The sequence below is a fragment of the Barbatula barbatula genome (genome assembly GCF_947034865.1).
Source record: "Barbatula barbatula genome assembly, chromosome: 16".
Taxonomy (NCBI): domain Eukaryota; kingdom Metazoa; phylum Chordata; class Actinopteri; order Cypriniformes; family Nemacheilidae; genus Barbatula; species Barbatula barbatula.
In genome coordinates, this window is record NC_136779.1 from 12,063,600 (window position 1) to 12,082,537 (window position 18,938).

The following is an 18,938-nucleotide window of genomic DNA, read 5'->3' on the forward strand; positions in this document are numbered from 1 at the left end:
AGCTTATGCTTTGGTGTCTTTTTAATACATTGAAATCAAGAGGCAAGCAAAACTCGCGACCGACCCATGTACGCGTTTCGAGCAGCGCCAAGAGCCGAAGCTGAAATCCTTATCCCAGTTCAAGTGACACCAACACACTGCGATCCTCACAATCCCCCAGAGTGTGTATTTACCTTTAGTGTCCCCAAAGTACTCTTATAACTGAAAAGGAAGTATTGCGGGTTCATGTTTAATTCACGCGCTTCCCCTTTGACGCACAAAAAGCGCCCCGATTACGCGCTGTGCACTGATGGCGAAACCTCACAGGCAAAATGACCAAAGCTCTTCTTGTTCATCCTACCCAAACACACAGAGCTTTCATCCATATCAGCATCGTATATTATTAGCCCCCGCGATATTAAGGACTTATACATACGTACCTTTTATGCATCTTCAATGAAGCGCATATAAATAGAACAGCCTGACTACTGGACAAGTTTTTCAACCAACTGCCTTCCGTGTGGTGTCCATTACATTATGCCTTATATTTCGGTTGAGTAGTGGTATATAAAGGTGGAAGCCACGGTGTTGGTGGTCACTGCAGTAGCCAGATTCATCCCTTTCTTTCTTTCCTAACCCAAACCCCAGAGACAACCAGAGGTGAGTGTCCGCACAGATGAAGCGACATTACAAGCTCTCGGTATCTTGCGATGAGAGATGAAAGCGACGTGCAACAAAGCCGATCTGGAGAGGATGCGCGTTTATAACTCTCAGCCACCTGACTTGGGAATTATTTCTCCTCGTGGATTTGAAGTCATTTTACATGGCGTGGGGATATCGATTTGACCGCGCGGAGGACTGGGGGGGATTTGTGACTTTGAGGAGCGGGTCTTCTTCATCTTGTTTTTCGTTTTTGTTGTGTTTTACCTTTATCGGCTTATGATCAAACTTAGCTTTAGTGTTCTAATATACTAAATTGTCTTTATTTTAGACTAAAGATGGCATTGGCTGGTTCTCTTAATCAAGCTGACATCACTGCAGCCCTCCAGGCCTGCTCAGGTAACAATTCACCTTAGCTAGAGCATCCATTCAAGTTTTAACCCCATTCATTCTAATATTTAATACATTAATAGTCATTATTGCACCTCTCGGATTTTTGGAGACATCCTTTCTTAACGATATTTCAGTGTCTGTTTGAATACCCTTGAACTCAAGTCTACTACAGTATTAGTTTTAAGTACATACCTTAAGTTCCACCATCGTGCTAACAACTCGACCACATTGACTTTCAGCTGCTGACTCCTTCAACCACAAGAACTTCTTTGCCAAGATCGGCCTGGCTGCCAAGTCCGCTGATGACATCAAGAAGGCCTTCGCTGTCATTGACCAGGACAAGAGCGGCTTCATTGAGGAGGATGAGCTGAAGTAAGTGGCCAAATACACGCCAAAGGACTCTTTTATCTCACATCCGGGATATTTATTACTTATACTTGATTGTCTTCTTCTCTTTCAGACTGTTCCTGCAGAACTTCTCTGCTGGTGCCAGAGCACTGACTGATGCCGAGACAAAGGCCTTCCTGAAGGCTGGAGACTCTGATGGTGATGGCAAGATCGGAGTGGATGGTAAGAAATACTCTCTTTATTTAATGTATCGCCTTCAAAATGTTTCATTCCTGATTCCTGATTTTCTTTTCTCTTTGCATTTACAGAGTTTGCTGCCATGATCAAGGCATAAATGGCTCCTGAACATCTCTAAGTTACAACCAGTAATGTAGCCATAGAACTCCATATTGTTGTCTCGGTGGCTGATTTTTATACATAAGTCTGGCTGTCCACTCCTATGCTGCATTCTGTCCGGAATGACTGTAAATATCCCACGGTCTTTCGTGTTGTAGATATGAATGTTAGTTATTGTAAAATCTTTAAAGCTGTTTTTGGGAAGGGACAATGAGAAAATAATAAATCATATTTTTCATTTCTGAGTCTTTCTTCTTTTACTGTGCAAGGGATGAAAATGATGTATATGTGAATGCAATTTTAAATTTCCTATTCAAATTCACACTATATCAAATTTTTCTCAATATTTTTGGTGGGAAAAAAGAAAAGACAGAAAAACACGCACAAAGATTTTCTAAATGATCAGATAATTCATAAATCCAAATAAAATAACAAACAAGCAACACGTTCCAAAAGCACGCATTCAAGACAAAACTATTACTCGTAAACCATACCTATAACTTTAAACAATCAACCACAATCGTGTCTGTGTATGTCTGCTTGGTGCTTCATGAGAGGATGGAACCCAAACTAAAGATGCTGATGACTGACACACTTTTAGTAACCGTGAAGTGGCGTGTTACCGCCACTAGAGGGCGTCTGGTGCCATGTTTTATAAGAGTCCCGAACCACATCCACTCTCCACTCAACTGTTTACACTGTTAACTTACGTCACTTATTCTAATACCATATTGCTTGTTAAATGTGCAGGCAGGTTTTTACCCTAAATGACCTTTTATTACATCTTGCGTTGAATTGCAGTCTCAACATGTATAGAAAATGATTATTGTATCATACCAACAAATTTGACAATTTACAGTAAATGGAGAGATCACTATACTGTAACACAACCAGCTTCACATTACAGTGTGTTTGCAGGATGGATGGCTCCAATGTCTTATTCCACTTTCCCTGACAGGTCAAGTAGCCCTTGCTAATTTAATTTCTTCAGAATTTCAGTGTAGTACCTTATTATTACCGGACACATTCAATTGATTGCATGCATTGCAATATGAAATAACATTCTGAAATTGCCATTTTTAATCTGGTCTGAATCTAGGTCAGCAATTGTTCACATTCAGTAAGTTGACCGTTGTCTTTGGTAGCTATACATATACTTTACCTTGAATTTCTGACTGATTTTCCTGAAGAGCAGACGATGCAGAAAGTTAGTTGACAGTGGGCTCAATCATTACTCTGTGGGATATCAGTCAGATTAGTAACAAATTCAAAGACAAGCTGCACGAGTAGCTATTGTATGGCAAGCCGAATTAGCTTTTAATGTTTCTCAGGATATTAATTTCTTATATCAACAATTCAATTTTAATAGTAAAAATTATAATTATTGATATCAAGAATGGATTTTCAACCAGCAACAATTGCTATTTTTGATATAAATAATTACATTTTCACAAGTACAAATGCTAAATCTTGATACCAACAATTGTAGATATCTTCTTAATAGTGACAATCGCATTATTGATATCAAGAATAACATTGTAACTAGTGAAAATGTAATTATTGATATCTGAATTTGGCATTTTTACATGAAGTAATTCAATTTTTGATATCAAGAATATACATTATAACTATTAACCCTACAATTATTGATATAAAAAATACGTTTTTTACTAGTAAGAATTGCATTTGTGATATCTGAAATAAAAATTTTGAAATGTAAGAAATTCATTAGTGATATCTTAAATTGAATTTGAATGGCGGTCTATTGTGTTATTTAACTAGTAAAAATTTAATATTTTATATCAAGAATACACATTTCTGCGAGTGATTGTTGATATTAAGAATTCACATTTTCACCAATGAAATTGTAATTACCGATACCAAAAATAGCAATTGACACTATAGAAGAAATTATATTCTTGATATCAAGAATATTGTTGATATAAAAAAATTATATCCTAAGAAAGATTAAAAGCTAATTCGGCTTGCCATAGAGGCTATAGTCTCAGTCAACCTTAATGCATTGACCTCTTATTTAAATAACGGTAAAGTGCATAGAAACTCAAAATAAATGGGAAAAAAAATCTAAATGTATTTTCATTATGCATAAACACTGACATTGAAAATTAAAGGATCATCAAATATTATTACTTACAGTATTGTTATTATTTAACAGAGCAGGACACAAACGTGAAGATGCACAACTAAATCATGTGAAACAGATCAAAGGTTTTGCAACAGTGGTCAACGATTATATTACATTTACATATGTAATACCTAACAAACGTCAACACGGTGTAATCCTTTGCGTGTCTGTTGTAGCTAGTAAATGAGTGAGAGAGAGAGAGAGAGAGAGAGAGAGCATCTTTCTTGTCAAGCACGAACTAAAATTGGGCGGAATGCAGGTGCCTCATTTTAATAGAAAAGGATAATTAGTTAGAAATTCAAGTCGAGGCGTGCAACAAGAATATGATACACGGACAGGTAACCCAAGCGTCACTCTTTGTCCGCCTCCCATTAGCATAGACACACATGCTGTATATATAAATATATATGTATATATATATAAGTTCGTACTGGATGGGAGCCACCATCACACTTCTTACTCAGGATCACAGGAGCAGGAATCTTCAAAGCGGTGAGATGCTGTTATCTCTAAAACCTCTCTTTTGATATTCATCTTACAGTTGGTCGGGCTATCCGTTCTGTTGTCTACATGTTTAATTTGTTTAGTAATTTTACCAATTTTGAGACTCACAAAGAGTGTAAGAAGAAACTATAATAAATACAATATCTTAGTGAGATGTACATATTAAGGCATGGGCTACTGTAACGACGACGACTTAAGAATAAATAAATAACAATTTTCCTTTAGTAGGTTAAATATGTCACTTACTTCAATCCTCTCCGCTGAGGCAATAGAGAATGCTGTCAAAGACTGCCAAGGTATAGCAATCAAAATAACCAAAAAGAATAAAAAAGAATAGTAAGAACGTTTATGATATTTTTTCTCATGTGCATTTCTCCAACAGCTCCGGATTCTTTTTGTTACAAAAAGTTCTTCCAACTTTGTGGCTTAAGTCAGAAAAGTCCTCAGCAGGTGAAGGAAGTGTTCCGCATCTTAGATGAAGATAACAGTGGAAGTATTGAGGAGGCTGAGCTCAAGTATGTCATCTTAATCTCTCGTGCACTGTAAGACCACAGTATAGCAAATACAACACAGCAAAGTGATATTTGTGCGTACTTTAAATCTTATAAATCTTCTTTAAATCTGTCACATTTTATTTGTGCTTGACCATTTTCTATCTTCATAGTACTGCCTCATTTTGAAATGTTGGATGAGATAATCCTAATGTGATGAATTATGTGGTTCTGCTTATCTGATATATACTGTATAATAAAATCATATGCATAAAAGGAATTGCTTTTTTTAAGCTTAACAGTACATTATGTTCAACAGTACAACAGTGGCTATGTTCAGAGTCATTTTCAGATGTAATCCACGAACAGTCCTTATGCTCTGTTCTGCCCCTGTTTTATGTAATTTATCTGCATTATATAACATCAATAGATCCCATGGAAAGAACGAGAAATGCGTCCTTGGGGGGGGATTTAGCTTAGATTTTGGCACACATTTAGAATTCACCTGGTGAACTAGATCACATTTGATGATTTAGTCTGAACTGCTTGATGGATTCAGAAATAACACATCTGAAACAAGTAGTAACAGTGAATAAGGAAAGAAGTTTGCTTTTCTCATTAATACATTTGTGTGGACCAGGTTCTTTCTCCAGAGATTTTCCCCGGGGGCGCGAACTTTGACAGAAAATGAGATCAAGAGCCTCATTACAGCTGCAGATAAAGACGCCGATGGCACCATTGGAGTAGATGGTAACCTTTTCTAATCTATTGAAATTGTGGGTTATTTATTAATTTACAGTGCTATTTCATTTACTTCACCTGTAATATATATATGAAATAATCGATACAGTATTATTAAATTTTATAACCATTGTTTATTGAATGCCTTTTGCTTCTGTATTGTGTTTAATAATAATACAAAATAACTGAAATCTAGGACTGGATGGATTAAAGAACAACATATGCTAATGTATGCGTCTGGACAATGCAAAGTCTTAAACTACCAAACAAATCTAACAAAGCGAGTAAAAACAACATTGGACCCCATACTGTTTTAACTAAATTAAATTCACCAGTGTTCATTTTATCTTATAACATTTAGCATTTATTAAATCTCTTTCCCTGGTGTATTTTAAGTTGAATTTTTCACTAATATCTAATATTCTTTATCTTTACAGAGTTCCAGACTATGGTGTTATCCTGAAAGCCCTCAGTCATACTCAATCCCAGTCTCCGGCTAACAGCCACAACACTGCTTTATCTTTCCCAGCATTTTACACAAAGTTTCTTGCTGACATTTTGCCTCAGCACATTTATGTTTCTGTAATTGTTCAGCACTGACCCCAAAATGACCAATGACAAAACTGTTCAGGGAAAATAAAATAAAGTCTTTAAAACTGGACTCTTTGTTTACTGTCTATTGAAGCTTTATATGAATGTGCAGAGTTTTCTGGGCGTTATAACACAGTGTCTTCTGTGTTAGTCTGTAGTTTTAATGTAGCTTTCTGGATGCGACAACCTCAAGAATGAGACCGGGAATGAACCCATGAGCGGGAATTGTGAACTCTGTCTGTCAGGGATTATTGATGTGGCCTGGTGTTCAACCTCAGTGAATATATTTCATAGCACGTAGCATGTAAAAACAACACAGAAAATGTTATCATAACATACATGATTTATATAAAAGTATGCAGTTGAAATTTAAGATGCAAAGTGTGCAATATTTTGTAAAATATTATATCCCAGTTTAATGTGCATAGTAAGCCTTTGCATGTTGCCAACCCGCGTAAAAGTCATAAACACTTTGCATTAAAACATAAAAGTCTCTGTGTGCTTAAATATCCTGACCAGGATGACATTTAGCTCAGCCAATAAATTTGGGTCGTGACATATGTTGGTTTGGCCAATGATAATTTTCAAATTGCTATAATTGCTATAAATTTAATTTTCATGACTTCACATTACTTTTACTGATAAGATACACTGAACCAGTTATGTATTTAAGAAAAGCGAAAATTGAAAGTAAATGTAAAAATGGTGACCATTTTCAGTTGTGATCACTATGCCAAGTTTTATTTTGGCAATAATGTGCAGTAATCACAGACTGTTTGTGTATCATCCGATGTCCTCAACAAGGTCAAAGCAAATTGACCTCAGCTGACTTCAGTTTATTGTGCTTGGTCGGCCTAGATGACATCTGATTTTCTCAAAAAACAATAAACTTAAAAAGGAGTCTATTTTGAACTTTGCAGAAAGGCTACTATGAAAGTCATAACATCTAATATTACTTTTATTCAAAGTTTTTTAGTGTATCATTTGTTTACATATACAAACACTACATTTCCTCAAATGCATTTGTAATCAATAAATACAATATAGCTCACTGCAAATGCAAAACGTCAAAAGGTGGTTTGCTTTCATCCTAGATATAATTGTAGCCTATGGACTGTAAAGCAAACTAAGGAGGCACAAAAGAGACAGAGAGTGAGAGCAGGTGTAAGTTTCAGTGAAGAGGGCCTCTCAATACTGAATGGCAGGGATAACCGACTCAGGTTACCGCTCAGCTCATTAGAACAATGGAATTGAAAATGTCGCGTCAATCCTGGCTTCTGATTATCTCCTTACTGCGCTAAAGCAGAGACCTAAATGAGGAGGCAAACATGTGCTGTAATGCTGATAGCTGCATTGAGATAATCCTAGCGTGCGTGGCCCAATATGCTAGATTTAATGGGGGAGCTTAAACCACAATTACAATACGAAGCTTATCTACAATTTTATTATGTTTGTTTTTCAGACAGAGGTCACCTGTTTACACTGTATATGAATGAATTGAATGCTTTTATATAAAACACCATTCAGCTTGGGGCCAATAGGCTACCATAGTTAAAGGTATATTTAATCCCAAAATAAAATGATCATTACTATCAATTATTAAACTACTCATATCATTCCCAAATCTGTGTGACTTTCTTTTTTCTGCAGAACACACAAGAAGATATTTTGATATGTTACCAAATGTGACCCTGGACACCATCAGTAGACAAAAGATGACAAGCCATTTCTCAAAATATATTCTTTCATCACCACCTAAGAAAGCATTATATATAGGGATTTAACTGCATGTGGGTGACGTATCCCCTCAGGGAGGCCTTTTATCACAATTGTCTGCTCAGAGGGATCTTCCTCATGACCTCAAAAATATTAATTCACCGCATTAGTGTAAGTTTACCAACTAATGCAACAATAATTATATTTGATAACAATTAAATTAATCCAACAATAATTATATCTCAACATTTTATCTTTGTAAACAATAAGCCCCGGACTAGTCGTGACACGGAACTTTGAGTGAATAGCGGTTGTAACCTACCGGAGCAGTTCAACTGTAACACACTCGCGACGGTCAAGAGCAGGAAGTCATTGATCTCAGCTCTGTTTTCTTCATGAGATAACACATTAAACCGTTTGTTTTTGTTGACATGCTGTAAAAGGTAAGAACCAATGCTTACTCATAGTGGTGTGGTAGTCCTTGCTTTTAAAGCGTGGCACTAAGCAGCCGGATTATTGCTAAAGCTAACCGGCTATACTGTGTTATAAGCTAATTTTAACCACCGTCTTATGACATGTGTGATGTTTTGCCAATTTACTTTAGTTTAATCATTTACGTCTCGCTCGGCATGTGTGGTTTACAAACGTTTGTGTTTGTTTGCTGTTTTCAGTTGTTTACGAGTCAAAAAAGAAATGTCCTTGCTTGTCAGCAACAGTTTTAGCTTTCTCGAAATGTAATAAACAAATATAGAAATGTGTTGTACAAATGTAGGTTTTAAGTTCAGTCTTTTATTTGGCTTTGTTTGTTTCTGTAACTTTATATGAACTTTAAAATTGCGTCATCCGAGTGCACGTAGCTCAAAACCTTAACAACAAAAGTTGACAAAACCTTTGGTCGTAAAGAGTATATGTCAGTAATGGATCATTAAAATGTATGTTCATTAAAAATATATCAAATCTGTTTATACAGGTCAAAGGCATGCATGCCAGACATAATAAACAAATAGGGAACCGTAGACACAGACCACACTAATGCTGATGATCAGGTATTGAGAAGCACGATGCTGTCATTTGAGTCTAATTCTGAATTCTTTTAAAGACGTTTCAGACATGGCTGAATTTTTTTCACTCTATATATTTTCTCTTCATAAGCCCAAGAATGGCCTCTGGAACACAAGAGAAACAGTACACGCCATCATTGCTGAGTTTTTTCATATATAACCCTAAATTTGGACCACGTGAGGGCGAGGTAAGTTCAGTTTACTTGTAGAATAGCCTAAACATACAACACAGCTGTTTTGAATAGTTTTGTTGTATTTATCATACTTGGACTCACACTCAATCTCTGCTTGCTGAACAATTTGTATTGAAATGGAATGCCTTTCATTTACAGAGTTCAAACATTCTCCACCCTTTGTGTGCTTGTTTAATAAATAGTTTTCTCAATTTGATTATGCTTCAAGTCAGTTAATTCTCATATTCACATTCTGTACATTTGACATTTCAGGCAATTTTGCAGGTTTTCCCCCATAATAAAGCCTGCAGTTTTTGCCTGGGTCTGCGTAAAATCTATAAAACAGACTAAATCCAGAAGCCTTCTTTTTGGGTTATTATATGTTTGAATGTACTATGTTTATTTTATGTGTATAGGGCTGTTTTTCTCTGTAGGAAGACATTTTGTTGTACCACCCCGTTGAAATAGAGAAGAATGAAAAGATATGAGAGCGAGGGGATGGATATCAATGAATAAAGGCTTAAATGCATATAATAAAAGAAGACTTTAAATGTTGTGCACCAGTCTTAAAGGAAGAGTTTACCCAAAAATGAAAATCCGTCATCATTTACTCACCCTCAAATTGTTCCAAATCTATGTACATTTTCTTAATTTCTTTGTTATATTTGGGATATTCTATGTTTAAATGTTAAAATGTTTGTTTTTATATGTGTATAAAGGGTTGAATACACTACATGACTTTTGCTCTGATTTTGCCCAGATTTTCCGTCTGAATTTGTTGCAGCATTTTATTGTATAATGTGTGATGTCTATTTTTTTAATCTGTTCAGATTTAAAAAATCATATAGTGTATTCCAGCCTTACAGCCACAATATGGAATAATTTTGTTATGAAATATCCAAAAGTCACTTGCACAGTGTGATATACTTCTTGCAGTTGTGTACTTGCATTATCCCAAATGTTCCCAAGAATGTGCAAATCCAGAGAAATTCTTATTTAAAATAATGGCCCGTCCCTTGTCTCCCTTGTATTTGTTGCATATCAGTGACATAAAATCCGCTGCTCCGCACTACCGTCAGTTTCCATACATTCTGGATGGTGAAAACGACATGTCCCATAATTCCACTCTCTTACATAAAGTCATTTAGCTTCGCCTTTTGTTGTTGTTCCGAAATTCACCATCTAGCGTTACAAATGTGGATATTGTGGTTTTAAGGCTCTTTTCTTCTCTGTAGGAAGAAAAGAAAATTTTGTTTTACCACCCCATTGAAATAGAGAAGAATGAAAAGATACGGAATGTTGGACTGTGTGAGGCCATTGTTCAGTTCACCAGGTATGCATCCTACTAGAAGGAAAACAAGCATTGAATGACTGTTAAAAAACGAAAACGGATACTTTTATATAACAACAGACAAAAATAATCATTTGTTTTGTTAAATTATTACTATTGCTTATTCTGATCGTTTCTTCTTTAGAACTTTCTGTCCCACCAAACCAGCAAAATCTCTCCACACTCAGAAGAACAGGCAGTTTTTTCATGAGCCGGAGGAGAACTACTGGATGGTCATGGTACATTTATACATCTCTGATGTTTTGTTGACCTTTTCTTTCAATTGAAGTCAAACATAAGAAATAAGTCTATCTAGACTTAAGCATATCTGCAATTTCTTCTGTCAAGGTTGTTCGAAATCCAATGGTAGAAAAACCCAACAAGGATGGTAAACCACCAACTGTAGAATACCAAGAAGACGAAATTATTGTGAGTAATGTGTGGCCTGTTATGGAGCATTAAATCTTTTTTTATTGTCCTAGAATTATATATGTTTTGTATTTTTGTACTTTTTGTATTTCAGGATTCAGTTTATGGGTCAGTATTACAGCAGTGCTACAGCATGTATAAGGTAAACAGTTTTTTGCAACCGTCTAAAAGAAACGTTTATTCTAACTGTTTTTATGTCTTTATGTAGAGTAGACAAAATAAAGCTGATTATGTATTTTGTTGTTGTTGATGGTTTCTAGCTCTTCAATGGCACATTCATCAGAGCGTTTGAAGCTGGCGGGGTGGAACTGCTTATCCAAAAGCTTGAAAAGTTCTTTTACAGGGTAAATGAAGTATTAATTAAGAGAACTCAATCCTTCAATCAGATAAAAGGTAGACGGTGTATACCTGTAGTCTGCATGATGCATGCATATGTTATAAACGAACAACCATCAGTTTTACGCTGTGTGTTTTTGGTTCCATACTAACAACCATCTCGGGAGTCATGATGTAACGCATGTAACACTCAAATCATTAGTACAATTGTAAAGTGAGCAATTGTGCGAAAGAGCTCCATGTTTGTCAAGACAATCCAATCAGTGGTTTACCCCGGTATTGCGTCTTCTGTTACTGGAGATGCCCAACAATCTCATTTGTCCATGTTTGTCTTATTGCTTGTCTGGTTTTAAATTTCTTTGAGGGCATCATGCTCACTCACCTGTCTGAATAATTCAGTTTTGGTCGAGGGAAACCCTCCACATTACACCCTCCCTAACCTGAGCTGTGCCCTGGAGCTCTAAGTGAAAGTGCACTCTATGCCTTAGGTTAAATGTCATTGACTGCTGCACCTCAGCACATCCAATTGTCAGATTACATTATTTCAGCATTGTCAGGAACGCTTTGGTAATTTCATCCATGTTTACGGTCATAGTGTGGTTGTACGGTCACTTATTGCCAGTTCTTCAGAATTTCAATTCCAATAGCATACATGCTGTTTTAATATAATTGTACTTTCTTTACAGGTGTATCGACTGTATGCATTTTGTAATTACAGTGATATACAATTGATACCATTATTATCTGGAGAAAGTTTTTCTAGCCCAGCTTCTATAACACAGAAACTTAGAGGAGTTCACCTTAAAAATGAAAATTCTCTCATCATTCACACAGCCTCTTGTCATTTCAAACCTGTATGACTTTCCTACTTCTGCAGAACAAAAACGATGATAATTTGAAAATCGTTGGTAACAGGACAGCACAGCCCCCCATTTACTTCTATTGTAACCAATGCAAGTGAAGGGGGGGGGGGGCTGTTAACAACATTCTTTTTTGTTTTGCGGAAGAAAGAAAGTCATACAGTTTTGAAATGACAAGAGGGTGAGTAAAAGATGAAAGAATGTCCATTTTGAAGGTGAACGGCTCTATGTACATGTTTGCCCTGCAAAATAGGAGTAACATACGTTTTTAATTCTATTGCAGTACCTGCAGACGCTTCACCTTCAGTCATGTGACCTGCTGGATGTGTTTGGAGGAATCTGCTTTTTCCCGTTGGACAAGATGACCTACCTGAAGATCCAGTCTTTTGTTAATAGAGTAGAAGAGACCCTGAGTCTGGTTAAATACACAGCCTTCCTTTACAACGACCAGCTGATATGGTGAATGTCAATCATTACATCTCTTACAGTTACAGTATCACCCCAAACAAATAATTCTGTGATCATTTAGTCGTCCCCCTGTTGTTTTATGTGTCTGTTTTCAGTTTAAGCAAAATGTTCACTCACAGTAGTACTTAAAACCATGTGTTTGGAAACAGGTATCTGTGTGTTTTTTATGCACATTCCTGTATATATTGATTAGAAAAGAGCTGTACATTCTCAAATAATGTGTTTTCTGTAAAATGTGAAGTTCACATGGGTTTGAGACGACATGAGGGCAAATAAATACATTTTTGTTTTTAGTGAACTGTCACTTTAAGTGGTTGGTTTGCTATTGGAGTAAATTAAAGATAAAGTTAAAGCAGGAGTTGGAACAAGATAATGATTTTGATAAACATCGCTTCTGCTGCGAGTGTGTGATGTGAATGAGGATTCAAGTGATGTTGAGGACACGAGTCAGGACTGCAGGGACTCAATAAAGCAGCACTGCCAAAGCTTCTTAATCACAAACAGATAGACTTAAGAAATGCCTTTAAATCCTCTTGGAGCAATTCAAGTCATGACTCTCACATCTTGTTTTTACAAAACACTTACAGAATTGTCTGCGTTTGCTGAATAACTCTGCTATAAAATAACAAGTGTCTCCTTGATCACTTTTGCCCTATTGTGTTTTACATGCAAATCGAAGGTTTAGCAAGTATGAACCATTTGTTTTGAAGACTTATGTGTAAGTACTTGTAATAATAATAATAAAGATTTTTGTGTGAGGTTTGTGCCCAATCAACTTAATATTTTTTAATTGATAAATGTATATTTTAGGGTTATAGAGAGAAAAAAGCAGCCAACAAGTTCCCAACATTTGCAAGAATTATTTGGAAAGCTGTTGTACTTTGTGAAGTTGGTTGGGGGAATGTTCAGTGTAATCTACTTAAATAAAGCTTTTAAGAGTTTTTAATTTAACTTTTTGGTCACTCTATTCTTCTTTTATCCTCATGTTGCAGGAGTGGTCTAGAGCAGGATGATATGCGCATTCTGTACAAATACCTGACAACCTCCCTGTTCCCACGGCACGCTGAACCTGAGGTGAGAAGATTTCTTGTTACAGAACAGTTTACCCAAAAATGAAAATTCGGTCATCATTTACTCACCTTCAAGTTGTTCCAAATGTCTTTATTCTGATGAACACAGAGAAAGATATTTGGAAGAATGCTTGTAACCAAACAGTTCTTGGCCACCATTGACTGCCATAGTAGGAAAATTTGCTTTGTAAATTTAATAAAGTTCTGTTAAACACAAAAGCAGATATTTGAAGATCCAAAAAGCGGATCCATCTATCAAAGAACTGCTCGATGCGGCTCTGTGGTCTTAACAAAGGCTTTCTGAAGCGAATCGATGCGTTTTTTTAAGAGAAATATCCTTATTTACAGCGCTATTAACGCTAGCTTCCGTTATCTCGCTTTAAGCAGCATCTACATTGTCCTCTTGATCAAAGATAATAAAGTATTCTTAGGAACAATACAGATATGTTATACATTTTATACCCTTTTCTTGTCGCTTGTCTACTGTTTAAGAACTTTTTAACTGTATGTACTTAAAAACATTTGCAACAATACTAAATTGTGTGGAATGTTTTCACTTTTGTCCCTGCACATTTGATCATTTATACCAAAAAGTTTTTAGTCTATATCAGGTAACATCACGTCAATGGACGTGTGCCGCATATGGTGTAACTCATTTCACAGTTTATGCGAAAGTGTTCCAAAGTTACGTGCCATCTGTATAACAATGTATCTGTGTTAATAAATGTGTTTGTGTGTTTGCAAACGTTTGGCAGCTTGCAGGAAGGGACTCTCCTCTGAGGCCAGAGGTGACTGGGAATCTGTTGCATTACGGAAGGCAAGTATCCAAATGTTTCCCGCAATAAACTGAGGGCTGGAGCGGTGCTCGCTAAAGCGTGAGGCTTTAGGAACACAAGCAGTCAACAAGCGCTAAGACAGCACAGATCAACCAGCACTGCCAAATATCACATTGCACATGAGTAATTGAATTGCTTTAGTGGCAAAGAGCCCATGTGATTGCTCAATGAGTTGTGGATGATAAACCAAAGATGATAAGTGGTTGCTTTTGGTAATGAGTTATAAAATGTACAGATTAACACGAGAATCGGTCAAGGAGAGGTTGATAAATAATTGGCAGTGTCACATTAGTGTAAGTGTTTAAAGGGATAGTTCACCCAAAAATGAAAGTACTTTTAATCATCTCAATCCCTCATGTCATTTGAAACCTGTGTGACTTTCTTTCTTCTGAAGAAGACAAAAGCAGATATTTGTAAGAATCAATTTATAGACACAAAACCATTTCTCAAAATATATATTTTTATGTTTCACAGAAGAAAGACACAAGGGTGTATAAATGATGACATATTTTTTTAAACATGGTCTTTTCCGTTAATGTGGGTACAAGAAGGGGAAGTCTTTTTTGTTTAGACAAAGTCTTGACCCGTAACAAATAACCTGGTCCACATTGCATCCATGCAATGCATTTATGCATTATGTTTCCGATACTGCTTATCGCTTTTTGATTAATATCGATTCCCATTCATATCGATTCCAAAGTAAAACATTTTAAGGGCCTCGATCGGGATAAATAACTGCAGCCGTTTCAGACCGTGCTTAGAACGGTTTGGCGCGATGGTGGAAAAGCGCTCAAAATGTTGTGTGGTCATTTAGCCTACTTATTGACTGGTTTGCAAGAATATACAGTTGCAGTGAAAAGTTTACATCCCCCTTGCAGAATTTGGAAAATGCTGAGATTCTGGGAAAATTAAGAGGAATTTAGTCCTACCCTGAACGAGTTATTTTAGATAAGAAATGTTAAAGATACAGTTTGTAACTTTTTTGTAGTAAAATATCCAAAAACCACTAGGCCAGTGTTATATATTTTGTTCACTTGAGTACTTACAATATTTCAAATCTTTCCGACTATTTGTAAATTGTGAGAAAATGATAATTTTAACCAGTGACACAGGGTCGTGTCTGGGAGTCGGCTTTCAATGGCGTCATATCCGCGTTACCAAAGACACTAGATTCAAAGCCTTTAACCTTCAACGGAATGCAGGAAAGGAGACTATAGGCTGTTATATGATTGGCTGAGGTGCCTCACATGATTCTATTACGCTTACTTCAGACCTTGCATCTCCCTAATAACAAAGGCTGTGTCTCGATCAGCTCCTTTGCTTCCGAGCATATGAAATAGTATATTGTGTTAACAGGTCCGGGCACTGGTTAGGACCCTGTTTCCCTTCTCATTGGGACACCGTAAAACTCTGAAAATGTGTATGTATTGTTATAGCTTTTGAAAGACGTATATAAACAAAACAATAACAATTTACACCAAAAAAAATTCTGAGGTTTACACCCACCTGACTTTAAATGAATCGTGTTATCTTCATGAGGATCACTGAATGTTTCTATCTATTGTAACAGTTGTGTATGAGTCTCTTGATTGTCCTCAATGTAAACATGAAAACCACAAACAGACATGATGAAAGTCATTGTTTGCTTAAAATTTTGTATTGGTGCTGATGTTCAACTTTATCGCTGTTTTAATCATCCTTTTACCATCTATGTTCATAAAACAGATTTTTAACAGGACCGGCAAATCTTAAAGATCCAGATGCAAAATTCAGATTTCCCCGGATATTTGTCAACACAGAGGACAGCTACGAGGAGCTACATTTGATTGTTTACAAGGTAAGAAAAGCCCAAATAGGCAATATTAATAAACAAATTAACAAACCAGTTTAATGGCTGATGAAAACTAGTCCAGAAACAAATACAAATATGCCACTCCTTTACCTAAAATATGTTTTACAGTCATTATTATGCATTTCACAGTCTTTTGCTTTACAAAAAATGAACAAAGTGGGACAATATCTACTGCATTTACAATAAATCTCTTCTTAATCCAGGCAATGAGTGCAGCCGTATGCTTCATGGTCAATGGTAAGTCTCCCATCTTACTTTTACCAATATTTAATCTATATTTTACATAACCTTTAAGTATTTGATTATATACTTAATACAAGAGAATATGTTTTATCAGTGCACTTAACAGATCACCTGAATATGAACCATTTTCTCACACCATGATTTTCTCTGTGCCCTTAGCGACAGTGGATTTGAGTCGTGACTTTTGCGAGCAACTGGACAGTCTTGTTGGTCCCCAACTCACTCTGCTAGCCTCTGACATATGTGAGCAGTACAACGTTAACCGGAGAATATCAGGGTTAGTAGTAATCCAATGCTTCAAGAAAATGAAGGTTCTGTAAACAATTTGAATTATTTGACAACTCGCCACTGAATACACGCCCTCTATCCAAAAAAAAAAACCACCACCAAAGATGGGTCACTCCAGAACACACAACCGAAAATGCATCAGAAATCTGGGAAATTGCTTACGGCACCTTTAACTCTTGATGTGTGTGTTTAGTCTTATGAACAACTCAACTTCATGTTGCTTCTCATACACACATCAATCTTTCATGGTCGAGTCATCCTGTGACCCACGTAACTATTCAGAAATATGGGCAAGGCTTTCACTCGCCTGCATGCTGAAAGAAAATGGTCCGCTGTATCATCTCTCCTCCAGTAGCTGTTACCAGAGCTTATCCATTAATCATATCTAAACAGTGTGTCCTGATCTTACCTGAGCCCTGCATTATGCACACTCATAGTGTTGTTTTGTGTGGTATAATCCCTCATATCAATTTACATACCACTAATCACACACAAACTGCTTTTTTTCTTCCATGCTTGTTGCACAGGGAGGGAATATGTCTTCTTTAATCATTCTTTCCAATTGTATTGGTAGGCCAGAGAAGGAGCCTCAGTTTAAATTCATCTACTTCAACCACATGAACCTGGCGGAGAAAAGCACCATCCACATGCGGAAAACCACCAACGTGTCCCTTACCTCTGTCCACCCGGACCTCATGAAAATCCTTGGAGACATCAACTGTGACTTTGCACGGTGAGTGTGGGTTATATCAGTTTAGGAAATTTTGCACAATGTTATTTTTCTGTTGGAACTTAAGACGAAGTCTGTGTGTTTTTGTAGGGTTGACGAGGATGAGGAAATCATTGTTAAAGCGATGACCGATTACTGGGTTGTCGGCAAGAAGTCTGATCAGAGGGAGCTGTATGTGATTTTAAACCAGAAGAATGCCAACCTCATTGAAGTGAATGGTAAGCTGTATTTATTCACAGACTATGACGTTAAAAAAAGTACACTAACCCTCTTCTCTCAACAGGTAGTGCTCTAGCTTTTGTTGAAACTAGTAACTTTGTATTAGCACCTATTGTACTATTGCTCTTTGTTTAACATATCACTTATTGCTCCCCGAACTCTTTGTAAATCGCTTTGGATTAAAGCGTCTTCTAAATGTAAAATGTAAATGTTATGATGTAAATGTTAAGATTGTATTTCAATTTATCTTTATTTCAGAGGAAGTGAAGAGGCTGTGTGCGACACAATTCAATAATATTTTTTTCTTGGACTGAAGCGAGAGATGAGCATGGACTCCTTCACTACACTAAAACTGTCAACTGTTCAGGTTTTACTGACGGCATAAGTGTAATGCAATAATTGCATTGTAAAAAATGATTTTTCACATCATGCAATTTTTTAGATTTTTATTTAATCTATAAAAAAGGTGGTTGCTTTCTTGTAATTAATTGTAAAATCTGAATTTTACTGAGAGAGAATGACTTCTGTGTTTGTTCGTATGTACATAGTCATGTTAAAGTCTCCATCAGCTCTAATCTTTTCTTTTGCATACAGGTTGTTCAGATTTGTTTTATCGTTTACAGAAACAATTAAGTTGATGAGTCTTTCAAGTTGTGTGTCTTATTTTAAATGTCATAAATGATCTGTTAACATCATGACTTAATAAAATTGACGTTTTCATTGAATGTAAGCCACTGGTCTTGTTCTGTTACTTTTTAGTACTAAAACTGAACTGAAGTCAGCTTTTTTCATTGTTTTATCATTTTAATGAGGTATTACTAAAAAATGGTTTTTAATTATTAAGGTGAAGGCTATTATAGGCAAAAGCTTCACATAGCTTGGGGATTTATTGTCAAGCATATGCACGATTTTTAAAAATTGTTTATAATTGTACAAAAAATATAAACATCTTCTAATATTAACAACATCGCAGAACTAGATAATAACATACAAAGGATCACAATGTACTTGTCTTCATATAATAGGAAGGGGGGAAATAAACTATAAAGGGGACATCTTAAATACTTAAGTGAAAATGTTTAAATAAATATATACATTGACTTTTTATTTTTTAGTACTTATCTCTTAAATATTATAT

The 18,938-nt window shown here is 36.1% G+C and overlaps 3 protein-coding genes across 3 annotated transcripts; all 3 read left to right on the forward strand.

The window, feature by feature from the left end:
• The first annotated feature begins 576 nt into the window (after nucleotides 1-576).
• Nucleotides 577-1,960, forward strand: LOC306905393 (parvalbumin alpha). The gene is made up of 5 exons (XM_079475963.1): nucleotides 577-639; nucleotides 971-1,038; nucleotides 1,272-1,404; nucleotides 1,493-1,602; nucleotides 1,689-1,960. Exons 2-5 carry the CDS (start codon nucleotides 978-980, stop codon nucleotides 1,712-1,714), a joined length of 330 nt encoding a protein of 109 aa, XP_079332089.1. The 5' UTR covers nucleotides 577-639; nucleotides 971-977; the 3' UTR covers nucleotides 1,715-1,960.
• Nucleotides 1,961-4,597: 2,637 nt separating this feature from the next.
• On the forward strand, nucleotides 4,598-6,258 carry pvalb9 (parvalbumin 9). The gene is made up of 4 exons (XM_079477328.1): nucleotides 4,598-4,662; nucleotides 4,749-4,881; nucleotides 5,498-5,607; nucleotides 6,036-6,258. The coding sequence occupies exons 1-4, from the start codon at nucleotides 4,602-4,604 to the stop codon at nucleotides 6,059-6,061; spliced, it is 330 nt and encodes a 109-aa protein (XP_079333454.1). The 5' UTR covers nucleotides 4,598-4,601; the 3' UTR covers nucleotides 6,062-6,258.
• A 1,932-nt stretch (nucleotides 6,259-8,190) lies between these two features.
• Nucleotides 8,191-18,528, forward strand: ccz1 (CCZ1 homolog, vacuolar protein trafficking and biogenesis associated). The gene is made up of 17 exons (XM_079475807.1): nucleotides 8,191-8,348; nucleotides 8,876-8,951; nucleotides 9,058-9,154; nucleotides 10,375-10,472; nucleotides 10,615-10,708; nucleotides 10,818-10,898; nucleotides 10,993-11,040; nucleotides 11,159-11,242; nucleotides 12,378-12,553; nucleotides 13,555-13,636; nucleotides 14,388-14,449; nucleotides 16,194-16,305; nucleotides 16,524-16,557; nucleotides 16,723-16,840; nucleotides 17,426-17,584; nucleotides 17,672-17,799; nucleotides 18,059-18,528. The coding sequence occupies exons 2-17, from the start codon at nucleotides 8,938-8,940 to the stop codon at nucleotides 18,112-18,114; spliced, it is 1,443 nt and encodes a 480-aa protein (XP_079331933.1). The 5' UTR covers nucleotides 8,191-8,348; nucleotides 8,876-8,937; the 3' UTR covers nucleotides 18,115-18,528.
• The last annotated feature ends 410 nt before the right edge of the window (nucleotides 18,529-18,938 follow it).